This window comes from Emys orbicularis, chromosome 3 (assembly GCF_028017835.1).
Source record: "Emys orbicularis isolate rEmyOrb1 chromosome 3, rEmyOrb1.hap1, whole genome shotgun sequence".
Classification (NCBI taxonomy): Eukaryota; Metazoa; Chordata; order Testudines; family Emydidae; genus Emys; species Emys orbicularis.
Window position 1 is genome coordinate 150,028,415 of NC_088685.1, and position 26,111 is coordinate 150,054,525.

The 26,111-nt window shown below is 40.4% G+C and overlaps 1 protein-coding gene across 1 annotated transcript in view; it reads left to right on the forward strand.

Annotated features, from left to right (window-relative positions):
* LTBP1 (latent transforming growth factor beta binding protein 1) overlaps nucleotides 1–26,111 on the forward strand; it is a 320,752-nt gene that overhangs the window by 86,393 nt on the left and 208,248 nt on the right. Inside the window, 2 exon segments of the mRNA XM_065401641.1 lie at nucleotides 1,664–1,839; nucleotides 23,582–23,749. Of these exon segments, the coding sequence (XP_065257713.1) occupies nucleotides 1,664–1,839; nucleotides 23,582–23,749 (344 nt within the window).

A 26,111-nucleotide genomic window follows, 5' to 3' on the forward strand; every position in this document is an offset into this window, starting at 1 on the left:
TGAAGATACCACAGCAGCAACAGTTGCAGGCACATTAAATCTGTATTTGCATGTCATGGAATTTCAAAAACAGTAATAATGGACAACAGATCACAGTTCAAAAATAGGGAATTTCTGGACTTTGCTAAAATGTACAACATTCATCATAAGACATCTAGTCCCAGATATCTTCAAGCCAATGGATTAACTGAATGTGGAGTATGTATAGTGAAGAACTTGCTCAAAAAAGCATTGGCTACAAGACAAAGATCCATCTTTAGCACTACTCAATTTATAGAGCTTCATCCGCTGAACTTTACAACAGATGTATAAATACTTGAGTACCAGATATGGGACAAAAAGAAAAGATGAGTAATCGTGAGGAAATGAGTGGGAAAGTACAGTCAATAAGGGAGCAAGATCCCTTGCACAGTTAAAAAACAAAGACTTGGTGAGAATTTGGAAAGATGGGCACTGGTCAGTCAAAGCTACAGTGATCAAAGAAGCGTACCTCTCTCATACTCAGGCAAAATCTTCTGAAGGGATTGTAACTATTTGACAACTTGAGAGAAACAAATGAAGTGAAAACAGACATACAAGGTGAAAACACTTCATCAGAGGCAGGAAGAAAGCCAAGTAGCAGCCTGTAAGCATGGTGTGACCCTGGTGAAGCCTAGAGTAAGATTCTGGCTCTGGTGCTAGCTAAAGTGGCTTGGGGCTATAAGCAAAGAAGTTGTCCCGTTTCTTGGTTCCTGCTGCCTTCAGAGAAGCAGGTCTTTGTACATTCCTTGCAAATAAACAAGATTGCATCGAAGAATTTACCAGACTTCATCATCAATTTCTACTCCCAATTGGGACATCCCTAGGGCCCTGAACTTTGACTAGCTGCTCAGGTCAAAAAAGGGGTAATAATAATTATAATAAAAATACCTCCTTTAAAACACACTTAAATGGTAAAGATTTTCACTGTTAATCCATATTAAAAAGGAGGGCTCACTGAATACATTTCTTTAAAAATTCTTTCATTTTGCCAGTGGACTAGTCACCCTGGGCCAAATTTAGACATGGTTTAAGTAGAGAGGTCCATTAAAGAGGATAAAAATGTGTAAAGTGATTGTAAACCTAAATGCTTTAGCTCATAAGTCAACCACTAACTGACCAAGGAAGAAACTTCCCTAATGAGCAACTTATTTCATTATTTCTTGTATCTTCAGCTGAAGTACTTGGTACCAGCCATTGTAGGAAACAAGAGAATGGCCTAGATGCATTGCTACTTGTCTGATCCAATCCGGAAATTCCAATGTTCTAACAAAATTGAGTTCTGACTTGGACTTCTGAGGAGAGATCCCCCCCTCACCTATATATTTTTTTTTGGTAATCTGTTAAATGATGTCAGTACTTAGTAGGAATATCATAAGACAATCTCTGCAAGTTTAATAGATCCCCTTTGTATGATGAGCTATGGACTGACAAGGCCAGGAGAATGCTAGAGGCATGACCAGGTAGAATGAATTGAAACTCAGTTGCTATGTTTCAAAGCCAAAGACTTTTATCCAATAAGTTTTCCAAACTTTATTTTGAGACCTTAAAATGAGTACAGATGCATTATCAATAGTTTCCTGTGTGTGTGTGTTTGCTTCCATGGTTAATTTATTAATTTCACCTCTTTGTTTCCCTTAAACAGAATGATTCCCCTTTCATCTCAGACTTTGATGATGAATCTTCATCATGGCCAGACACAAGAATATGTGATCAAACCCAAATATTATCCCGCAAAGAAAGTGATTTCTGGAGAACAATCCGCTGAGGATTCATTGCCTCTAAGAATGGGCCAGGATCAACTTGCATCACCTTTCCGTTGTGAGTAAAACTGTAAACAAATAGCATAGAGAAAACAGTTTCAAATCTTGGAAATATTTTGTATGATGTCTGGATGGCTCTAACATGTCAAAACAGATAAGTCAAAATAATAAAAAACAAGATAATTTTCATACAAACAAGACGGTCAACATTTAGTATGGTTTCCTGTTTATAAAAAAAATTGAACCTGACTCACCTTTAGAATTATGTAATGCTATTTCCACATCATGGCTTCTTTTCAGATAAAAAATGCTCTGTGAACTCTGCTAGATTTAGATATAACAGAGAGTATAGCCAATATAAACTAACAGATCCCGTCCTCCAATCTTATATCCAGAACACACTTCTTGAGAAGCTGCCATTCTGATCAGTGACTTTTTTTAATGTTTAATTTATTATGTGTTTATGTACTTTTGCACAGTAAGGAGATTCTTTTAGTTCGTATTTGTAAAGAATGGTTGTATAGGTGCCCAGCTTGTTGCCTTGGCTCATGTCCCATCATGTGGACAGCTCAAGGACAAGCTCTGTCTTAAAGGGTGGAGAATATGATGAATTATGAGTTAGGCATTACAAAGTGACTGCTGGCTTGATCCGAAGAAATGTTCTGCGCGTTAAAAGGCCATGCAGTCAATTTGAGGAAGTAAGGTGCTTATCTTCTATTCCCAACCAACTTTTTCTGCCTAAACTTGATTTCATTATATGTTAATGGTTATGTATTGTGGTAGAGAGAAACAATTTCTGCTGTGAATTTAGAAAGAAGGAGCTTCACACTAGTGAGAGTAGTTAAAAAGCTGTGAATATAGCTTCCATATGCAGTTCTCTGTTTATTTCACTACTCTATAAATCCATTTTAGTTTGTTTAGATATTTATATTTAGATGCAAAACAGAAAGCGTATCCACAGTTTTGGGTGCACTGACAATTAATTAAAATCTCAAGCCACACGAGTAACCACCCAGCAACATAATAAACAACACTGAAATTAACATAACCAGATAATAATTCAAAGCAACAAAATAAACTACCCACAGAACCCCATACCCTAACCTTTTCTCATATGATAGTCAGTCAGATTGGCAATATCAAGTGATTGTTCCTAGAGCAAAGGCTGAAGTTCAAGGCAGCTGGCAATCTGCCCTCTCTGAGAGAGGTGTTAATAATCTCCAGCAATAATGGACCCAGTCTTTCCTTGCTGGTCTTTCCCAATATGGAAGGAACTCAGAGTAGCACCAAACGAATCTTAGATTTTTCCGATGCTGTGATGTGTAGGAAAATAACTGTTTATTTGACTCCTTTGCAGCCACAGCATAAAAATATCAAAATTATTCTGCAATGGCTACACGAATGCTCTGTGTTTGTATCTCTGTAAATGGCTAATAGATAAGGTGCTAATAGATGGCACTCAAGAATATGGAGCATAATTACTGGATTTTATAGGACCAGTACAACTTTTTGTTGTGCTCTGCAAATGACTTCGTCTGTGCAACGCTTTACATCTCATGCTTAATATCAACTGGCAACCCTAGCAAATAGCAAATGCCCTGCCAATACTCTAGCTGTCTTCCCTCTCACTTCATTTGTTGCAGGTCTTCCATAAAGTAGAGTGACCTGTGAGAACAGTGCTAGAAAAGAGGATGCCTAATAGCCACCTCAAAAGAGTATTATAAAGGCCTATCAAATCTCTGAGAGTGTGGCCTATTTGAGGAACAACATTCTCTCTGAGAGGCCACTGGAAACCCTCTGGTTCTATTAACTTCTGGAGCCTGATAATTAGAAGAGGTTTCATGGCCTGACAAGACGGGTCATGAAGTAATTATAATTTCCAATTGCCTATTCTCCAATTCCAGCACCAGATCCAGAATGTGACCAACTGTATGAGTTGTGGATTTAGTTTGGCTTCTAATTTCTAGAGGCATTACAGTGGATTCTGAGCTCAGAAAACTGCTGCGTCTTTCAAAATGTGATATTTTAATACAAAATAAATGACTGCTGCAATTTAGTTAAGTAGCTATGTTTCATAAGAGTTCTGCTTAATTAAACCACTAGGAGGAGTAATGATGGCAATATGGTAGAATTCAATTGAGCAAGAAAGGAAAGGTGAGGTCTGATTAGTAACTATAAAAATACCCAAGCTTTTCTCTCAACCTACATTTTAAAAATCTACTGGTAGATAGGGGTTTTCTTTTAAATCCTATCTATCTTTAAATAACTTTTGAAAAAGATAAGATAAAATAATAGCCAGATAAATATGTTCTGGGGCTAACCAAGAATTCAAAGATAACAATAAATAGAGTGTCAAACAAATGATGCTGTGAGTTAAAACTAATTCTCATAATTTCTGCATTCGGTTTTAAAGCATAGACTCCTGCTTCTTTGGTTGAAAGCCAATAAATGTGGGAGGGTAGGGTAAATCTTTGGCTGTGATTTAATCTATTGATTACTTATCTCCTTCTTATGTGGTATAAATTGTTCTTTCCAAGTTAGAGTTTGACACCAGGAAGCAGGTCTACTTTTGATCTTGATAAATTCTACTGCCAGGTTACAGGTTCACCCAGGAATTGTTTGACATTCTGGCTGAACTGCATCCAGCACTAACCGTGTCTGCTCCACCAGCTTGTACCATGTAAATTTTGTTAAATAATTTCATGAAATTTAAGCATCTGTTTCTTTTCTGAAATCTTACATTGGAAACTTCTGCTGATAATAGTATAAAACAACAAACCATGTAAGATCTTGATAATTGTCAAATCAGAGAATTATGAGAGAAGCCAAACATTTTATTTCATGTGGTAGTTTATTTTAGATTCCATTTCAGACACATTTTTTGGCTCAAAATATTTTTTCCTTTTACACCTTGCATCACTGATTGAAAGAAAATGACAGTTGTTTTACTTGCATTTGTTTAGTATAAAAGTGCTTTTCTGAGATTATCCAGTTTTTAAATACACCTCTATCCCGATATAACACGAATTCGGATATAACGCGGTAAAGCAGTGCTCCGGGGAGGTGGGGCTGCGCCCTCCGGCGGATCAAAGCAAGTTCGATATAACGCGGTTTCACCTATAACGCGGTAAGATTTTTTGGCTCCTGAGGACAGCGTTATATCGGGGTAGAGGTGTATTTATTTTCTTTTGTGGCATATTTTAGTCTTTTCATCTTCAGAAGCTAGAATTGCATCAATTTGCAGTAGTTAAAGCCTAAGAACTGCCACATAGCTAGCTCATAGACTCTTACATTAAAAGTAAGCAAAATCCACCTGATCCTTATATACAAGAAAGACTTAATTGTTTTAAAATGCCATATTCCTATATTGATTTCTGTTAACTCCTTAGGTAGTTCCATTCCAACATGGTTAACATCTGAGGTTAAGTTGGTATAATATTTTATAAGTCCTAAGTAATTGCAGTATAAGACACACCTTCAAAGACAGATCTGCCTTTAGCCATTATTAGCTTGAGAGGGGTCGATATAGACCCTGAGGGTGTCTAAGGAGTAGAACTATCAACTCTTTTCCTGAGGCAGCAGCCCCTGTTGGCAAACCTGAAATTCATTGGCAGAGACTTCTGTTCTGTCAGACTAATACTACTAGGAGTAGATAGGGGAAAGACATACTCTGAAGCCACTAGGCAGAATGGGTTGTGGGGCAAGTATAGCACCTGTGACATCTCTCCCAGGTTTGCCGACAGGGGCACCTGCAGCTGCCTTGGGGCTCCACCTTCTTTAAAGGAGCGAGTGTAGAGGGGGCATTGTTGTTGGATTTTGACCTTTGGGCCAGATCTGCCCAGTTGTGTGTGACAAATGTCAATAAAATAGTTAAGATACACATAGATGTAAAATGAGCCATATTGAATAATTTTCCACAAAAGTTTATGAGCATTTCCTGGTGGAACATTATCCCTTAACATCTCTGAGATGGAGGTGTTTGGTTTGTCTTGCCACTTTCAGAGCCTTCAGTGTTCTAGATTTACTAAAGAGTGCAAAGAATGAAACAGGTGACTTTTGAGTAGTTATTGCTGCATTTGGAAGCATGCTAAAACTTTTTTAAAAATCCACTAAATTCTGCTGAAGAGTTATATGAATGCTATGCCAATGGAGCTTGAAAATTCAGTGAGCTCTCAAGATTATGCTGCTTATATGTTAAACTTTAGTGAGACATGAAATGCTGGGTTCCCCTCTACTGACCCCTCCAGGACCCGGGATCTGGACTGAGCCGTGCTCCATCCTTCTGAGATAAAACCCTTCTCCTGCTGCTAACCAATGCACTTAGTCCTGTAGCTCAAATGGTGGCACTAGATGCTGAAAGTTCATGGTTCAAACCCTATTGATGATGTGTGATGGAATGGTTATTACAGTTGCACATAGCAGAATTTGTTTTTACCCTTTCCCTTTTAAAGAAACCAATAGGGAGACTGATAAAATCCAGTGGATTTCTACAATCTTTGGAGGCTGGATAGAAATACATCAGCATGGGTTTTGATATAGCTAGTGAGGGGAAATAGCTTCCACGCTGAAATGGATGGTTACGTAGCCCACCCAGCATGGGTGAACTATACACTAAAAATATTTAGATCAGACCCAGAGGTGAGGCCATGTCTATGGCCTGCTTTATGGGAGCTCTCCGCAAGCCAATAGTTAATACCCAGATCGCACATTGATTCCAGGAAAGTACATATCCTCACAGCTGAACCGTCATTTGCCTGAACGTAGAAATCCCCAGGGATACAAAATTCTCAGGGATTCCAATGGTAACATTAGCACCAACTTAGAAAACTCACCTGTGAAATTCCCCATTTATAAACCAGCAAGCAAATAAAACGTATAGAAATTCAGATAGGACTTACTGCAAAAAAAAATTCCATTGAACTTTACTCTTTTAAAACAGCTATTAAATAAATATACACTAGCCAGCATGAGTTGAACTTGAATTCTGTAAATATTAGTGCTGGGATGATGGCTTCTATAAATTAAATGCTACAGAGAAGTATAGACTAGAGGGACTCTGTGCTGTTTTTTTAAATCCATGAATGTTTAAATGATAATGAAGTAACTCCTGAACAAAATGTACTCTGCTCCTGGCATTACTGTCAGCAAAATTATTGTGATAATTACTTACTAGACATACCATCTATTAGTAATTAGTAAATTCATGCTATTTGCAAATTAGAAGATACAAAAAAAGGGATAAGCAAGGCAGATTTCCACAGGTATTTTTTTTTAATTTGTTTCTTTTGATAAAGTTGCAAAATCTTTTGCTGGGACTGGGCCAACGCAGAATCAGGGAGCATAACCACTTGCCTGATTGTCCTTCCTGTGCTGCACTGAGCAGAACTCAGACACAGGGGAGAACTGAGCCCAAGAAGGAAAAGGATGTCCCCAGCTTTCCACAGGGACGCACATAATACTCACTCCTAGCTCTGGATGGACCCAAGATGATATACTTTAGAGTCAGACACTTTCCTGGAAGGAAAAGCTCTTTTAGGCTATATTTAGAGGTTTTAGGTTCCATTTGAGTCCTTTCCAGTTGGATTTATGGCTGCACTAAAGTCAGTGGGATTTTGCCATTGACTTCAGTGGGGCCAGGATATGACCCATGGTAACTAAGGCACCAATCTTAACAAGTGGAGAATACAAAGATAATTTCAGTGAAATATTGAAAAATTTACTCAACACCTTTCCACCAGTGCTGAAGCCTATGCTCCCTTGGGACCGTAATCTCATTCTCTCCACCCTCACAAAGCCACCCTTTGAACCACTAGCAACATGCTCCCTCTCCCACCTCTCAATGAAAGTGGCGTTCTTAGTAGCTGTTACTTCGGCCAGATGAGTCAGTGAACTCTCAGCCATGATGGCGGACCCCTCCCCCCAAACACACATGATATTCCACAAGGACAAGGTGTCCTTATGGCTGCACCCTAAATTCTTTCTAAAAGTGGTGTCTGAGTTCCACCTCAATCAGTCTATCCACCGTCTGGTTTTCCACCCCAAGCCACACACCACCTCCACTGACAAAGCCTTGCACTCCCTCAACATCTGTCACACACTAGCATTCTACCTGCACAGGACTCGACTATTTTGCAGATTGCCAAAACTATTTATGACCATCACTGACAGGCCAAAGGGCAAAGCCCTCTTGTCCCAGTGAATCTCCAAATGGGCCTCGGGGTGCATCTGTGAATGCTACAAATGATCCAACATACTCCTGCCTGACAGAGTCACAAAGCACTCTGTCCTGGCAGGATATGTGTTGAGCAGTGGTGTGGTGATCTGACATACATTCACGACACACTATGCCATTGCACAAGCAGCAGCTACAGATGCAGCCATGGACCAGGATGTACTGCAGACCGCACTTCCATTGGCATCCTCACATGCACTGTCTGCGCTGATCACTGCTCGCGAGTCATCTGTGTGTACAATAGGGCCCATCACTTGAAGAAGAAGAAGAAGAAGAAGAAGAAGAGGAGGTTTTTTACCTATAATTGGAGGTTCTTTGAGATGTGTGGACTCCACTACCCCAACATCTTCTCTGCTTTGGACTGGATTCTATAATGGTAACAGGGAAACTGGAGAGGTGTTGACCCGCACTACCTCTTATACTCTCGGCTGAGAGCAGAAGGAGATGCACGACACGTGGGTCAACGAACACTGCTAAGAAACACTTATGGACGGACTCAGGTGCCTAGCGCCCATGTACGCCCATGTATGGAATACAGATAGGGAACACCCATCTTGAAGAACCTCCAGTTATAGGTATATAACCCAGTCTTTCCAGGAATGGCCTTCAGTGGTATGACCCATTATCTGGGTCCCGATTTGAGACCGCTCGGACCAGATTCTCAGAAGGGTTGAGCATTCACGTCTCCAGCTGAAATCAAGGGGAGTGGTGGATGGTCAGCACCTCCGAAATATCAGTCCTTCACTCTCAAAATAGGCATGCAGTCATTGTGACTTCCAAAGTTAGTGGATACTTTTGGAGATTTTTGCCTTAATCTTTGTTTGCCAGAGTTGCTCATCTGTAAAATGGGGATACTAATACTTCCCTACTTAAAAGGGGTGTTCTGAAGATAAATTAATTTGTTTGTTTGAGGCACTGCGTTATGATGATGAGCTCAATAGGGAAAACCCATGAAGAAATAAAAAAAATCCTTATTTAGTTCAGGATGTAAAGTAACCAAGGCTTGGGAGCCACACAATGAATGAGGAGGATAAAAATAAATATGGAACAGCTGCCTGATTAATTAAGTCCTGTCCATTCTGTGAACTCATTGAGGCAAGTGTCCTGTGGAAAAAATACTATGGGATCATGTAATTAAAGACTGTGTCAATGTATGAGGGAGCATGGACAAGCTTTATTCTGGCATTTCCTAACTTTTGAGAACTTATCTTCACATTCAGAATATCATTCCTAATGTCACTTTTTTGTGCTTTAATTAAAATTGCAAACTATATGTAATCAGGAATCAGCATCTTGCTTATCTAATCTATTTTCATGCCAATCACTGTGCTATATAAGCACCGTGCTATTACTTCATCCATCATTAAAATGCAACTACTTCTGGGATAGCAGTTGGAAACCTTTGATCAATAGTGCAAAACAATAGAATCTAGAACAGTAGCCAGAATGTAACTATCTAACTGAAACTTAGGCTTTTGCATTGTCTTGAAAATATTACAATGATTCATTAAATAGAAAAACACAAATTGATTTCATTATATGGTCATCCCTCAAATATGCATAGATATCTCTTGTAGCTTTGTATGGAGGTTGCACATGCATCAGAATATTAATGTGAAAATCATAAAACAATCATTCTTTATTAATTACTGCTGCACATAATTGTTCCGTGTTTATGGCACCTATTTGCATTGTGTTTTTAAAATATAAGGACTATTTATTATTGTGAGAAAAATATAGCAAGACTTGGAATTCTGTTAAGTGTAGAAGACTTTTAATTAAAATTTTGCCATAACAATATATTTAATGCCTATGAAATTTTAATTTGGATAAGTTCTTCTTTAAACCTCATGCCTTATGCTATATTTGCCCATGCTGTTTCACTGAAGACTTCATAGGTTGTTTTGGGGGTGGGGAGAAGGTGAAACTGGATCATTGTCTCCATTGCATGACACAGACTAATGACACCATTCCCTGTCAATAAGTGTGGGAAAACAGTTGTGGGTACATGAGGTATTCTAATAATGAAAAAAGACTTTCACAGATATGACACTTAACATCTGAAATATGTCTCGGTGATGAAACATTATAGTGCAATTCTATTTTAGCTATTCAATATGTGTTGACTTTGGGGAAAATCTCAAACAGAAGCAAGTCTCAGTGGACTGAATATCCTTTTTTTCCCTTCTCTTTTGATGTTTCACTTTAAAACAACATTGCATAAATAACAAAATAATTCTTCCATTTGCTTGGCTTAACCAGTGAGACATTTCCCCCAAAAGACACATAGGGCTACATATTAATGTCTTTTCTAAAGAAACTCTCCTCAAAGATTTTAGGCCAGGCTGCGGCAACATCAGTTTGACTATGCAGTAACTAAGCAAATAAGCATTTGCTTTTTTATTTAAAAAAAATAGTTGCTTTGGCTACAGATACTATTAAAATTAATTTAAATTTACTAAAGTATTCAACAATACAAGAGTAATGTTTGTAAAGTTCTCTGAAATCCTTGGAGCATTATATAAATGCATCTATACAAGTGAAAATTATTATTTTAATAACAATACTAAATCTTTAATAACAAAAATGAAAAACATCTATAATGGTATGTGATATGGGGAAAATATATTTACCAGATTTTCTAAATTTAGGGTATGTGTCAGGTAGAATTAACTCAAAAAGAGAAATGGGATACAAGGACAGAGTCGGCATACAAGCACTGCAGACACAGTTTGAGAGCTTCTCTTAATGTACTGGAATTGCTAGAATTTCATTAATATCCTTACCAAACTATTTTCACAGATTTGTGGGAATGTTGAGGCTCAGTCAGCAAATGAAAACTTGCGCACACACACAAAAAGAAAACGTATTGCCAATTTGAATGTTCAAAAAAAACCCTCATGATCATGAATTCAGTAATGACAGCAGATCCAGATTGTAGGCTTGGGTTGCCTCTTCATGGAAATTAATTTAAGTTGCATAACCCCCCTTTCCCCCCCCCAAATGGAAGAACAACTATGAACCTTTTAAAATATGGAAGCTGAAATTGATGAACGGTAGGCAAATACAGTTAGTATCTACGCTTTGATTCTCTAACAATACAGGCATACATATTAAAGATTATGGTCTACTTAACCGTGACTTTGATAACTACAAGGGATGGCCCTGTTTACCATTTCAATACTCTTCTAAAATGTCCTTAAGGGTTGCTTCCAGGTCACCCAGCCTGCTGGTTGCTTAACCCTCGCTAGGTCAGCATCACAACAGTTTTTTTTGTTTTTTTTTTTAGAAGAAAGAAGGAAGAGAATACAAGGATCTTAACATCAGAATTGTTGTTATACAAGTCTTAAATACCCAGAATTAGTAGGAATTTTGTAAGTAGCTAAGAAGTAGTCTTGTTTCACTCATAAGAAATTGAAAATACTTTTCTGGTGTTAGTTTTCTCTTGCAGGCCTGAGTGATGTTACTAACAGGCTATGTCTACACAGGGACCACCTGAATCCTGTTGCATGTGAGTCCATGTGGAAAGTTGTTGAGTTCAACAACTGATCACACATTCTTGATGTTTATTGCATCTTTATGTGTTTTATTCTAGCCCTCAGTGCAAATCCCTATTTGGGACGTTGGGTAAAACCAGCAATGCCACTCTGCATCTGTGATGACCAATAAATAATGCTGGTTTCTGTCCTGTAGCTTTGAAAGATAATCTGGTCCCAAGTGTGGATTTACTGATTTGGGTCTACAAACATTAACCTGAGGAGTTATGGTATAATTTGATTTAAAAACAAAACAAGATAAACATGACAAAGCAGAATTGAAACCATTTTGTTAGGCACCACAAACCACATTATTGCTTCTATTCATTATTTGGGCCACTTTTTTTTGCTGGAATGCCCTGAAGCTGGTTGCCAGGAAACAATAACAGTATTGCTCACACTGCTATTAGGCATGTTTTTACATTGTTTTAAACATGGAAAAATGGCTATAGTCCAAAATCCTCTGTCTGAGGATACTGCCCAGAGACTTGATGGTAGTAAAATATACAAGGAAGAAGAAAGGTGATTCATAAAAACCTTTTGACAGAGACCCCAGTTTCCTAACCCAGTCATGATCATTCATATGCTACACGCTTTCGCAAATGAACAAAATCAGTTACAATTATTGTGCGCGCCTCTGACTCAGACAAAAAAGTGGTGTCAGTCTCAGAGGGAATGCTTTATCCACAAAAGATCTCTGATGCAGAGGTGTATAATATAGTTATGAATTTCTTGAAAAACCACTACAGCACTTGTGCCTGCGTGTGTAGCAGCTACTTTTATGGTATAAGGAGTGATGCTCGTCATTGTGTAGGAGGGAAGGGCAGGATCAAACCTTTAACGATTGTGGAATGAAGAAAACTTTTTCAGAATCTGTCTGGGTTAATGAAAAAAGATTACTTGGACAGAACAACTTTTGCTATGGTGAATTATTTAACCAAGATATGTTGTATACTTTCTATTTTATCTTAATTCAATATTAACTACGAGAACTGAAGTACGGACTTTTTTTATAAATGGGCCAGACAGGTTGCCATGCCATGTGTAAGATTGCTTGTTTAATGCAATCAACACAAGTTGTTTGTTGTATACCCCTCTCTCTTCTCCCATCCTATAACAGTGGAATGAGGGACGTATTATTATGGTGTTACCCAGTGGGAATCAAGAAGACAAAGAGTTGTGAATCCCCAGCTCTGATTATGAGAGTCTGAAGAGAACCTCTTTCCAAAGATCTTTTTCTCTCCAGAAGTACAGAGCCTCCTCCTCAACTCTCCTACTCTCTCCCCTCTCTTTCTTTTGTATTACAGGGACACTAAGGAAGAAAGAGACACCAATAAATAAATAAAAATAAAGAAAAGAGCAAGGGCAGAAGTAAGAAGTCTGAGAGCTCTGCTTCATACTGGAGGGGGGAAAATGAAAGGCAGAGCACCCACTACTATGGCCAAATTATATAGAGCAGGCCAGCCATTCTGTCACACTGTCAGAAGGATGCTGGATTAGCGTGATCAGAAGAAAATGGGCTCCCCGGACAGGAGCATCTGCAGCTTTAGTGCGCTGCCTGCCTGTTCTCTGCTTATAGCCTTGCTCCACAGCATACCCAGTGGGAGAAGTGGAGCTGAGAAGAGAATTTGTGAGAGTGAAAAGGGGGGGATCATATGTGGAGCTGGGGAGATTTAAATGAAGAAGGCAGTAGAGCTTGTGAGAACAGAATAATGAAGGGAGACGTAAAGATGTGGAGAGAAGAAGCACGTGAGGAAAAAGAGGGAGGTTAATGGAGATGAGTACAGGAGGCATGACTAGAGGTGGAAGGAGTTGTATGTGGCGGTAGCCTGAGTTGTCAGAACTGTAACTGAGCAAATATTGGAGAAATACAGGAGCACAGGTAATAATGGCAGCACTGAACTTAAGAATGACACTGTGACAAGGAAGCTATTAAGGCATCAGTTCTGTCACCCTTGTGTTAGATAGTACCTTGCTCTGTGAGTAGTCCCATTGGCTTGCGTAAGGATGACAGAACTGGGCCTTTAGATAATAACAAATATATCAGAGGTCTGGCAGTACTTAATGAAGAAGGCAACAATGAGACAATAGAATTGTGGCAAAAATAATTGAGGGGCAGAGTTTTAAAAAATTGTAGGAAAAAGGCAACCAGTAGTTGGTGGCAACAATGTAATTGTAGAGGTTTGGCCACAACTAATTAAGGGATAGTTTCCCAAATCCCTATTCCCTCTTATTCATAATATTTGTGTATATATGATGTTTGTACACACACACTTTACATAATATAGTAGGCCAGTGGGTACTTTTTATGTAATACAATCTAGTATAAGGCCATCTAGATCTTGGATGAACTAAAACTGTGGTGCTATGTCTAGTTTCCGTGATGAGCCTTGTTCCTCCCCACACCCTCACAGCTTCCTGGAAATATTCCTACTAAGCTAGTGGAAATAGGATTGAATGTGGGGTATGCAAATGCAGACAAAGGGTAGGTCTACACTTACCCAGTAGTTCGGCGGCAAGCAAACCGAACTTCTGGGTTCGACTTATCGCGTCTTGTCTGGACGCGATAAGTCGAACCCGGAAGTGCTCGCCGTCGACTGCGGTACTCCAGCTCGGCGAGAGGAGTACGCGAAGTCGACGGGGGAGCCTGCCTGCCGCGTCTGGACGGAGGTAAGTTCCAACTAAGGTACTTCGAACTTCAGCTACGTTATTCACGTAGCTGAAGTTGCGTACCTTAGTTCAAATTGGGGGGTTAGTGTAGACCTGCCCAAACTGAGTATCTGAAAAGAGGGAAAACATTTTATCTTTGCAAATAGGTGCCCTCAATCAGTGCTGTTAAAGAAATACTAGTGTGCAACTATGGAAAATCTTTTGGAGTCCATGAATGTTCTAGTCTTTGCTCTGCACTCATGGCTATCATTAAAAATACTAAGGGCTATGACTGGTCTTTATACAGATAAGGTTTGAGTGGCGGAGATTTTCTTCCCATGATTGGAATGCATAAGGGCCACGCAGAATTTCAGTCTTTGTGCTCAGAAGTGTGCAGATACTGTTCCATTCCTGTTTCCCCAGGGGTGCGTGGCACCCTAAAAGGAATGGGGGGGGAGGCTATGCTCACCTACATTGACCTGCAGAGTGGGGCCGCGCAGCTGTGAGAATAAGGTGAATCTTGTAGTGTTTAGGACTAGATAATGCATAGCTCAGAGTAAGGGTTCCCTGAACCCCCCAGTGTATGCTCACTCTGCACATTAGCAGATTCAGGGAACCCTTACTCTGGACTATGCATTGGGCATCAAATTGAAATGTTTTCTGTCTAAATTCCTTTGCTCCTAATGTAAATTGATCTTCCCCACCCTGACTGATAGAGGAACTGGGCAAAATCTTCTGGGAGTTTTTAAAAGCCATGGTTTAAATTGCTCTAATCTCTGGGGAAATTTGTTGATTTATTAATGATCAGGATGATTTGTTGTTCATGACTCAGTGGCGCTTTCCCTGTATATTGTTAAAGGTTAAATAGGTCATTATTAAACAAAAAGTATAAATAAACTTTTTACTTCCACGGTAGATTTTTATACAATGTCAGCTTTCCTTTTGGCTGAAAAAACAAATCTGTTGGGAAGAATTAAACCAGGTGGGGTGGTAAAATAACTGGGAGAGACTAGCTTTAGGAAATAAGTCATTTCCTTCTAAGTTTTTTTTTTTTTTTTTTTTGTCAGCAATTAAAAAAAAGTTGGTCAACTAAAGAATTAAAAAAATTGAATTTGTAGCTTAAGAGGGAGTACTTTTAACAAGAGAGGAAGAGAGAAAAGATAGTTGCATTCTTGAAGTCTCCGAATTCTTTCAAGTTTATCTACTGTGTTTTGCACAGATATTTTCCTTGTTAAGACTGTTTGAAGTTGCCTTTAGCAGCCCTATCATAATGTCTACTGTCCTATGGAATGACTGACTGGTTATTTAAAGGTACCTTCCAAATCACAAAAAAATTAGTACTATAATGTAATCAAGGAACAAAAGTTGTGAGTGGAGACTTTTTCTGCCCTCAAAATATATATAGGTGTACATGATTTTTATTAAGTTTGTGGATAATTTGCTCCTTCCCACTTGTCACTCAACTTCACATATGGGATGATAAGTCTTCTTCATAACAAGAGCTGGGAATGGGCGACAGGGCATGGATCACTTGATGATTACCTGTTCTGTTAATTCCCTCTGGGACACTTGACATTGAGAACTGTCGGAAGACAGGATACTGGGCTAGATTGACCTTTGGTCTGACCCAGTATGGCCATTCTTACATTTTTAAGAGCCTGAGCCTGCTGTTTCTGACATCAATAGCAATACTCTCACTGACTTCCTTTAGAGTAGGTTCATGCACCAAATATTCTGAGGTCCATTTAAACTATAGAATGTCATCATGATTAGGAAGCCTGCAGCATACTGTAACTTTGAGGATAGTCATGTAAACTTCAGAGGGATGTGTGTAGTTCAAGTAAATAAAAAAAACATTCCACATATTCAGCAAAATTTATAGTAATTCTTCCAGAAAGAGATCTGGACAGATTAGCATTATAGACAAAGTGACCCAGGAGGTTAACCTGAGGGATTCTTATACCTTCTATAACCCTGTGCCAGGTATGGCCAAAGCAGCCGTCCGGACCATCTGGTCCTAGACCCCGCTAACTACCTCACTCTTCAGTGCATTCATTCTTCCTACTAAAGTATAACAGACCAAACCCCCACTGGTCACAGTGGAGTGGTAGGGGGAAAATCTTTGTTTGGCTTTTATTCTCCATTACTAGATAGTCTCTACCCTGAAGGCCTGACCGTCTTTATTGTTGTTCATGGTACAGCATTGAGTACATTTTTAGTTCTATACTAAACAATTAATATATATTAAACATCTGTCATGCTCATCACCACTCTCTCAGCACCTTCCAGAGGAGAAGGAAGACAAAGTTAAGAATGCATGAATATGTGATACCAGTTTGAGACGAAACTTTGTTCTTAGTTGCACCTTTGCAACTCCATTGGGAATTTGGCCCAAGATAACTTAACAAACAATACCCATTTAGCACTGATTAGCACATGCCTCCAGCAGTTGCTGTAGGCAGTGGCCTTGTGAACATGCAGAAATAACTGAAACTAGCTCTGTATAGCAGAAATATCGAAGGAAGTGGTAGTAATGTTGGCTGAGTTCCCTCAAGGTGAATCTATCCCTCAGCTTATGCACTAAAGACAATGGTGGAGCCAGGTTTTGCAACCAGGGGGTGAGGATTGGGCTGGGGGGGGGCATGGCAATGGTTCAGTGGTGGTGCCACCTTCAAGTATACCTTTTAGCTTGCTACTTTCACCCATGCTAGCATGCCTGTGTATTATGACCCCTTCCCCAATCTGGTAAAAAAGTATTTGGGAATCCTTTAAAACTGCACCCCCATTTCAAAAGGGATACCCCATGCAGACAGGAGTGACCCTTTGTGGCCTCTTGTCACCTCCTCCCCCCAGGTCAGTTCCTCTTTCAGGGTGACAGAGTGGCAAATATAGCAGCATGCTTCTCCATGCACAGACTGCCCTGGAAGGATCCCCACTGGGGTCCCCCACCCCAGGGAGCCAGCAGTCTAGCTTCAAGAGCACCATCTGCCCCACCCCTAATTGGCCTCTGGCCCTCCCATCCCAAGCAAACTCCTCTGGATGTCAATCTGAAGGAAACCCTAAGGTGCAGGGGAAGCTGCACCAGCCTGGGGGTGGGGGCCCGATATGAGGCAGGGGAAGGGGCAGCATGCAATATATGGCTGGAACAATGGAAGGATAATACCGGGGGACTGGCTTCTGGACATGGGGTATGAATGGGGGCAAGGGGCCAGGAGAGACCAGGACACAGAGGAGCGATGGGGTAAGGTTCAGGATGCTGTGGGACATAAATGGGGTGGGGGGGAACTAGGACATGGAGGCAGATGGGTGGGAAAGCTAGTAACGCAGGGGAGGGAGCAGATCATGGGGCAGGGGGGGTTGGACGGGCACAGATGGGGCAGAAAGCTAGAGAAGGAGACTGATGACATGGGGGGCAGGACTCTAAAGGGTAGGAGGATAGGAGAGGGGGACAGACCCTAGATGATCGGGGGCAGATGAGGTGGGAGATAGATAGGGGACAGTATCCCAGGTGGCAAATGAGCTAGGACAAGGGGGAAAAGACAGGAATCAGGAAGGCTAGGGTGAGACCATTAGGGCGTGGGGAAAAATAGAGGGCAGGTGGGATGGGGGTAGGACAGGGGGCCCAGAGAGGGGCAGGAGGACTAGTGCAGAGATGAGCCCCAGAGGGTTGCGCAAGGCTGTGGGCTCCCCCAGGCTGCCCCCACCCGGCTAAGCCCTTCAGCTGCATGATCTGTGCTGAGGCCTCTGCTCATATGACACACATTAATAGGTGGTTGTTGCACTTTGATTTAGTTCTGTTTCAGAGAGAACTAGATCGAAGGGCTTGGCTACACTTGCAGCTGTAGAGTGCTGGGAGTTAAACCAGGCTTCGGAGACCGCAGCAGGGAAAACGCTGCCGTGTGTTTACACTGTCAGCTGCAAGTGCACTGGCATGGCCACATTAGCAGCTCTTGCAATGCCACAAAGAGAAGTGCATTGTGGTAGCTATCCCAGTGTGCAAGTGGCTGCAACGTGCTTTTCAAATGGGGGTGGTGGTGGAATGTGACAGGGAGTGTGTTGTGTGTATGTGGGGGGAGAGACAGTGTGTTTTGGGGGGCTGAGAGTGTGTCAGCATGCTGTCTTGTAAGTTCAGACAGCAGCAGACTCCCCTCCCCTTCCTGCCCCCCCCCACTGACAACAGCAGCATTCCACACTAATGGTTTGCTTTGTCCCGGAGCAGATAAGCGTGCCAGCTGTCAGAAATGGAGCTTTGAAAGGGGATATCCGCATGCCTGAAGCCGATTTCAAAACAATGAGAAGAGTGGCCACTTGACTTCAGGAGATTATGGGACGTATCCAGAGGCCAATCACAGCTCAGTAATGCAACACCTCATCCACACTGACGCCCGGGCGTTTCAGCCAGGGCGCAGCAAGCTTTATGCTTCTTGTAGAGGTGGATTACCAGGAGCACTCCAGCTGCAGAGTCCAGGCACTCTACGTGCCTTGCCAGTGTGGACACCTCAGGAGTTAGGGCGCCCGGGGCTGCTTTAATGCTCTCTCACTTGCAAGTGTAGCCAAGCCCTAAGTGCAATAAGGAACTGTTAATGCTTGTCAGGGTGTATGTGGACAGTGAGTCTGTGCAGAGGCAGGCTAGTCCACTGCAGATCACACCCGAGCTTGCCATGAATTGGCTGCGCTAGGCAGCTGCCTACCTTGCTTATACCTAGAGCAGCCTCTGTGCATTATACCCGTGAAGAGGCACCACAAGGACTCCTAAAGGCTGCTGGGGGGGGGGCAGTTGCCCCCCATCCCCCTATAACTCTGCCATTGACCGAAGACCTAGTTTACACCTGCCTCTTGTACCTTGAGGAAATCAAGACTTTTAAATCCTCTCTAGTTCTACTGTTAATTTTCTCGATAGCTTTGCTAATGATGCCGTGTCTCTATTATCTGCTCCTGGAGCCTGTTTTCTTCCTGTGTAGGCTCATTTGCTTATCTTGTTTTGCCATTATTTTGCTATTATGTTATCATGAGCACATCAAATGGAAAGCCAGTTGTACAGCAAGGTTTTCCATTTCCATCTCTTTCTTTCAAATGGATCATGAGGTGCCTATACTATACTTCTGTCTATAAATAAAGAACATGAGCTAAGCTATGGTGCTGATGTCACCACCATACACTGTCATAAATTTGTTTGAAAAAGTAGAAGCTCCAGTTTTGTTCCTGTCAATAGCACAATGGCATTATCTTCTGAAGTTCATTAGGTAAAGATGTCAAGTATCAGAGGGGTAGCCATGTTAGTCTGGATCTGTAAAAAGTGACAAAGTGTCCTGTGGCACCTTATAGACTAACAGAAGTATTGGAGCATAAGCTTTCGTGGGTGAATACCCACTTCGTCAGATGCATATTCACCCACGAAAGCTTATGCTCCAATACTTCTGTTAGTCTATAAGGTGCCACAGGACATTTTGTCGCTTTTTAGGTAAAGATGAAGTATAGTGTGTGTGTGATCTTAAATTACATTGTCCTCCCATACCATAAATTAGGCAAACTCGAGGAAGGTGTCAAGGCCATAGCTGTTCTGTACTTTGTCAAGCCTGAAATAATTATTGTTTTTAACATCAACTCTGCCAAATCTACTAAGAAAGCATTGGAGGATACTGTTTCTCAGATAGGACTAAGTCATACCCTCCTGTGAAAATCCCACAGAAGAAGGGAAGAGGATGCAGAAAACTCTGAGCTCACCTGGCAGAGTTTCTGCCAAATGCTTTCTTTCAGAATAAAAGTTTGTGGTTTCTCTTTCTTTAACCTTTCTTCTATTTAGGGATATATATCATGCTCATGAGTATTGTATCTGAACCTGAGGATATGCAGGGAAAGTAAGGTCCATAATTATAAGGGAGGAGTATCTCTTGTCTTTTTTTTTTTTCCCCTGTGGTCCATGAGACCCCTCTTTTCCCCAGACAGATGCTCAACACACACCCTACATGGGTGCTTTCTCCATCTTTGCACCCTATCCATGTGTTTGGCTGAGGGAGTAGAAGATAAGGGTACTTGCCAGCCAGGCAGGGAAAAGAAGAATGCTAGTTCCAGGGATGCCCTGAAAAAGTGAATTGGTGATCTATCAAAAAGATTGTACAAGTAATTCCAATCACCATTTGTCACTTTACATCCTCTGTCTTTAATCCTCTATGGCTTTGATTGCATGGCTGTCTGAATACCTTACTCACCTGGAAGGCCACCTGTAAAGATTTTAGGGAGACTCTTCACTCTTATAGACATTGACCAACATTTTAAAACCTGGTTATCTAATGTTAGACTCCTAAATTCATATTTAGGCACCTAAACTTACTTGCCAAAATCCTCCCTCTCTCTGAGACACACACACACACACACACATACAGAGCAGTAGTAGACTGCAAATTTACAATTGGAGAAGTGAGAGCTAACTGAATGTTGGGTCTAATCCTTAGAGTCAGGCCAACCAATCCCCCAACATGTTCCTGCCATGGACGTTTTCACGTAAATTATTAGCTGTGTAGTAAAAATTATTTTGTTGATCAAATTGTATTTTAACTTTGTTCCCAAATTGTGGTACTGCTCAGGACTTGGCAGTGTTGTACAATGATTCTTCTTCGAGTTATTGCTCCTGTGTATTCCACCGTAGGTGGAAACCGGTTGCCCTCTCATGCGTTTGGCCGTAGCAATGAAAAGCTGAGGGGATTTCCGGAATGGCCTCGTTCGGTCTAAGTAAAAGGCCAGCGCCCTACGCACATCTAGCATGTGTAGGCGTCGTTCCTCATTGGAGGAATGGGGCTTAGGACACAGGACTGGCAGAAAAATGTCCTGGTCCATATGAAACGCCGAGACCACCTTCGGCAGGAAGGCCGGGTGCGGGCGAAGCTGGACCTTCCCCTTATGGAAAACAGTGTATGGGGGTTCAGAGGTCAGTGCCCTAAGCTCCAACACCCTGCGGGCTGAGGTGATAGCTATCAAAAACGCCACTTTCTCCGAAAAGTGGGACCAGGAGCACGTGGCCAGGGGCTCAAAGGGTGGCCCCGTGAGGCGTGACAGTACCAGGTTCAGGTCCCACGGTGGGACCGGGGGTCTAGCATAAGGGAACGCTCTGTCCAAACCCTTTAAAAACCTGGAAGTCATATGGTGGTAGAACACGGACTGTCCCGCCATCGGAGGGTGGAAGGCCGAGATGGCCGCCAGGTGCACCTGATCGAGGAGGGGGCCAACCCTTGGGTCCTAAGGGACAGGAGGTAGTCCAGGACAAGCTGGAGCGGAGCAGACGCGGGGGAGGAACCTCTCTCCCTCGCCCATATAGAGAACCGATATCACTTAGCCAGGTAGGACCTCCGTGTGGACGGCTTCCTGCTCTCAAGCAGGACCCGTCGAACAGCCTCGGTACACCTTCCCTCCTCCGGAGCAGCAGGAATAGACAGCAGCAACACATCTCGAAGAACGCCAGTTACGGAACAGGTAACTGTCCTTTCCGGAATACAATTAGAACATGGTTTAGTTTCATCTACACTGGCAAAGCCAAAATTGTATTTTAACTGAGTTGGGACACTAATGGGAGTCTCCCAGTACAGTCATTTTTACAGTGTAGGCAGGACCTACTTTTGTTCCTCAACTAAGCATGTTTTTTACTTAGATCACTTCATAAAGGAAACCTGTTACAAAAATGCCTTCAAAATATAAAATAGACTTTTTTTTTTTTCTGGGAAATGACTTTTTTTTTTAAAGAAATCTTCCAAATAAAATATAAAACACTAATATTTCTTGTGAAACTGTCTTAGGTGCTTTTAAATCTGTCTTTTGGAAATCTTCACAATTCAAGCCATTTGATTTCTGTTTGTCAGGGAAGGTGTATCAGTAGTTATTATAAACAATGGCTTAGCTTCTGAACAATCTAAAGTGACTTTAAATTAATTAAAATTAATGAAATAAGACGGTTGACTAAATGCTTCGTTTCTATGTATTTCTAGCCTATGCTTGTTTTTTAAGTATTGTTTATGATAAGGTGGAAACATCTGTAATGCAGCTGCTGGTCAACTAGAGTAATGCCCCTTGTTGCAGAAAAGACAGTTGGCACAATCGTTTTAATTTATTTATTTTATAAAGAGCCAGAAACAATATAAATGTATAGTCTTTTGAAGTGGGAAGATTTTCTCCATCTTCCTGAGTTTTATCAAAAAATATTTATCTAGAGGATATTTCATAAAGTAGATTGGACCGCTTGTGGGTAATCCGACTGCTCTTGCTGCAGGGGCAGTATAAGGAAAGAGATGTTCTTTCTCTGTATGTCTCTCATTTGTTTTTTAAATGTAAAATTTGAAATGGACAATTTTCACAAATGTATCCTAATATATTTACAAGTACTTGACAAAATAGTAATAACTAAAAATAAAACAACAAAAAAGATTTTATTTGGAAATAGTTTCAAAATAGAATCACTTCTTTGTTTTTTCTTTTTCTTTAGCTTTTGGCTTTAACATCCAGGTGAGGAGCCAAATATATCCATAATGTAAAACGTACTTAAGTCAGATAGTTTACATGAGGGATGAATTTGGCCTGAGGAGTTTAAACTCCAATTAGTATATGGTCAATCTTTGTTACCTTTTTAAAAAACAAAACAAAACATACAAACAAAAGGGGAAAATGGCAGATTTTCTCCTATAATATTTATAAGAGCTCTAAAGTTGTACTTTAAACTATTGATACTTATTAGGCCTTTCCCCTGCTTCACCTTTGTTTAAGTATAAACAGTTGATTGCAAAACTCAATCGATAATATGTAAATCCATGTGGAGTAATAGTGCCAAGAAACTGTGAAGAGAGAAGAGAAAAAAAAAAAAAAGGGTCCAGGCAGCTGCGTCACAGGGTTTGATCACTTCAGGCTGGGGTGCCAGGAGATTTGAGACAGATGTTTTCAGACATGCCGCATGCCTAAAACATTTCCAGGGGTTGAGCTACAAATAGTGACTTAATAAGAGCAGAAACAGGAAAAGTATGCAGGAGGACACAAGAGTTTATTCACCCCTAGGTGCACAGTCAGCCTCTTTACATTACATCTGCTTGTCAGAGTTGGCTATTTAAGCTGTCATGCCCTTGGTATTGCTCTTTGTCTGACTGTGAATAAAGTGCAGCATTGTGATTACTAATCCTACTCCAGTGACTTGACTTTAAATGTGGTTTTGGAGTGCATCCCGGAGTTCTGTTTGCTAAGCTTCCTACTTCTGTTCCTGAGACACCACTGGAGATCGATGAGAGAGAGCACTGCAGGCTGCCTCCTCCTATAGACCTGTCGCTTTTTTCTTTTTATCGTTTGAAGGAAATCAATGGATACCAAAGTGATCTGTTTGTTTTTCTTTTTTTCTTTGCCTCCGCTCGCAGTGGGAAATCACACTGGCCGCATCAAGGTGGTCTTTACGCCCAGTATCTGTAAAGTGACTTGTACCAAGGGCAATTGTCAGAACAACTGTGAGAAGGGAAATACCACCACCCTCATTAGTGAAAATGGCCATGCAGCTGACACCCTGACAGCCACAAATTTCCGAGTAGGTAAGTACCCTCAAACCATACTTACCCTTAGCTTTCTTGGCTAACAGAGAGAGGAAGATTTTTAGTGATTAGTACCAGTTGCGCAGCTGTTACTCTTTGTGTGGAGAGGCTGTGCTTAAGTAAAAGCAATTGTGTGTCAGTCAAGGTTTTTGGTTTCCTTCTGAAATGTTCTTGATCATTTCCCGGATGTCCTAAAGAGAATAGATCTGCATTTATAATCTAAAGTTTCAGTTGCAGGACTACAGTGTACTGGACTACAGCTTTTGCTGAAAAACCCATAACTCAAAGCTTGGATTAATACATTCTGAAAGATTTGTCAGATACCAAAAAAAAGTTTGTTTCTCCCCCTATTTATCTAAACTGTAGTAAATGAAGGTGGAAACTAGTTTGAGTTAGTGAAACTGTCCTGAAAAGCTCCGTCTGAGAGTTGCTTGACTCTGCATTCCTATTACAGTACAGAGTTGCCAGCTTACAACTCTTGCCCTTTTTGTCCTGTGAATAAAGCAGATTTATTATGTATCTAATATCTTAACAGAAGATTGAAATTTTAGAAATATAATTAAGAATTCTGACATATTGTAATTTCTCTGTGGGAAGTAGTCATGTTACTATTAATGCTCATGCTTCCATACTTGTTTAATGAGTATCTACAGTATACTAGTCTATAACCTAAAACTGATAAGTTATGGTGAAACAAATCCTGAATAATTTGTGGGATAATGAGTTTACATAGTTTAACTGCACTATATAATTTAATGATGGTAGTACCTCTTGTGCACATATATTTTTTTCTGTAAATTAAGAGAAATCTTGATATATAGAGACAGGTATGGCATATTGACTTTAAATTCTTTATTTCACAAAAACATTTTCTTGCTGCTGTTGAGAGCGGGTTTTTTGTTGTTATGAAAATACCATAGTATTTTTATCTCCACACCTTTTTTATCAATTATTTTGCCAATGTGCACTCAAGGAATCATAGATATGCACATTATAATTTTAGTTTCTTGGTAGTATAAACAAAATGTCAGGCAGCATTGATGGTGGCCAATGTTGCCCTTTTAAAAGTGCACTATATTTCAGTTTCGGGGGGGGGGGGGGATCCAATTCTTCTCTTACATCCAGAACAGAAGATGCGAAGTACAAAGCAGTCACTCTAAGACTGTTATTAGATTACCTTGCTGTGGATGCAAACTCTTTTGAAATCTAAGCACACTCCTTGACCATGCATTTTGGTATAACATGCACCTTAGTATAACATACGTTTTCTTTTGCTGTAAAAACATGCTTTGTAAAAAGAGGAATACAGCACTGATGTCGTTGTGAAGTGTGGATATTCTGAGACTTTAAAAAAAAAAAAAAAAAAAGGATTTTACTAACGAACGCTAAATTAATTAATTGTAATTGACATTTACTGTTAATATGGGTATTTATTAATTCTTGGCAATTGCCACAGCTAAGCAATTTCCTTATTTGACTTTATTTTTGTTAGAAAGGATGAAACATTGAGGATGGGCACTTACCTAGTTTATTTGCTGTGTAAAGATGTTCTGTAATCTGATTTCTTCACAAATATTTGAAAACTTTGAGAGAGTGGAAATTGACCTGTTAAAACATGCAACACACCTTCCTTCCTGGCCTGAGGCCAGATATTTTTTGATTCAGCATGTACAGTAGTTTCTTAAAAGTACTCAGAAAAAGCAGTATATTATAATATTCGGTGGAAAGGAAGGGGAATGTTATGTTTGGAAATGCATACTAATAAGTGATTGTGCATGTATAGATATTTATTAATTTAGTTGCATTCATCATAATGCATTTCTCTACTTCATAAACTTATGTTATAGACAGTGTTTGTTAGAAACAAACCAAAAGCATGCTTAGTTGCTCTCAGGATAGTTATCTTCATAAAAATTAAGACTAGGATCTAAGCAAAGATTTTTGGGCTCTCCAGTTACAAATATAATTAGCCTGTGAATTTAAAATATTTCTTAAAAACAAGACCAGGGTGAACCAGTGCATCTGTAGACTCAGTTACTTCAGTGGTCCCTAATTTTCAGGGACCTCTTGACTGATTCAGGGCTTAAAGCACATGTTTTAATGATGATCTGTGTGGTACAAACATCCCAGTTCTGATAATTGGCAGGTGTCTCATATTAAATTAAGCCTGTCCTGATCAAGACATTCTCCTAACATACAAACTAGTGATTATCTGAGCCTTGTCAGATTCTCCTGTTTTTAAAATTTTTTAGTATATTTTATTTGTGCTGTTGGCTGAAAAGACCCTGTTCTGATATTGCTTAATGCTGCACAGTGCAAAGTTACAGAATGATACATGCAGGTGCTTTGTGGGATCATTTTC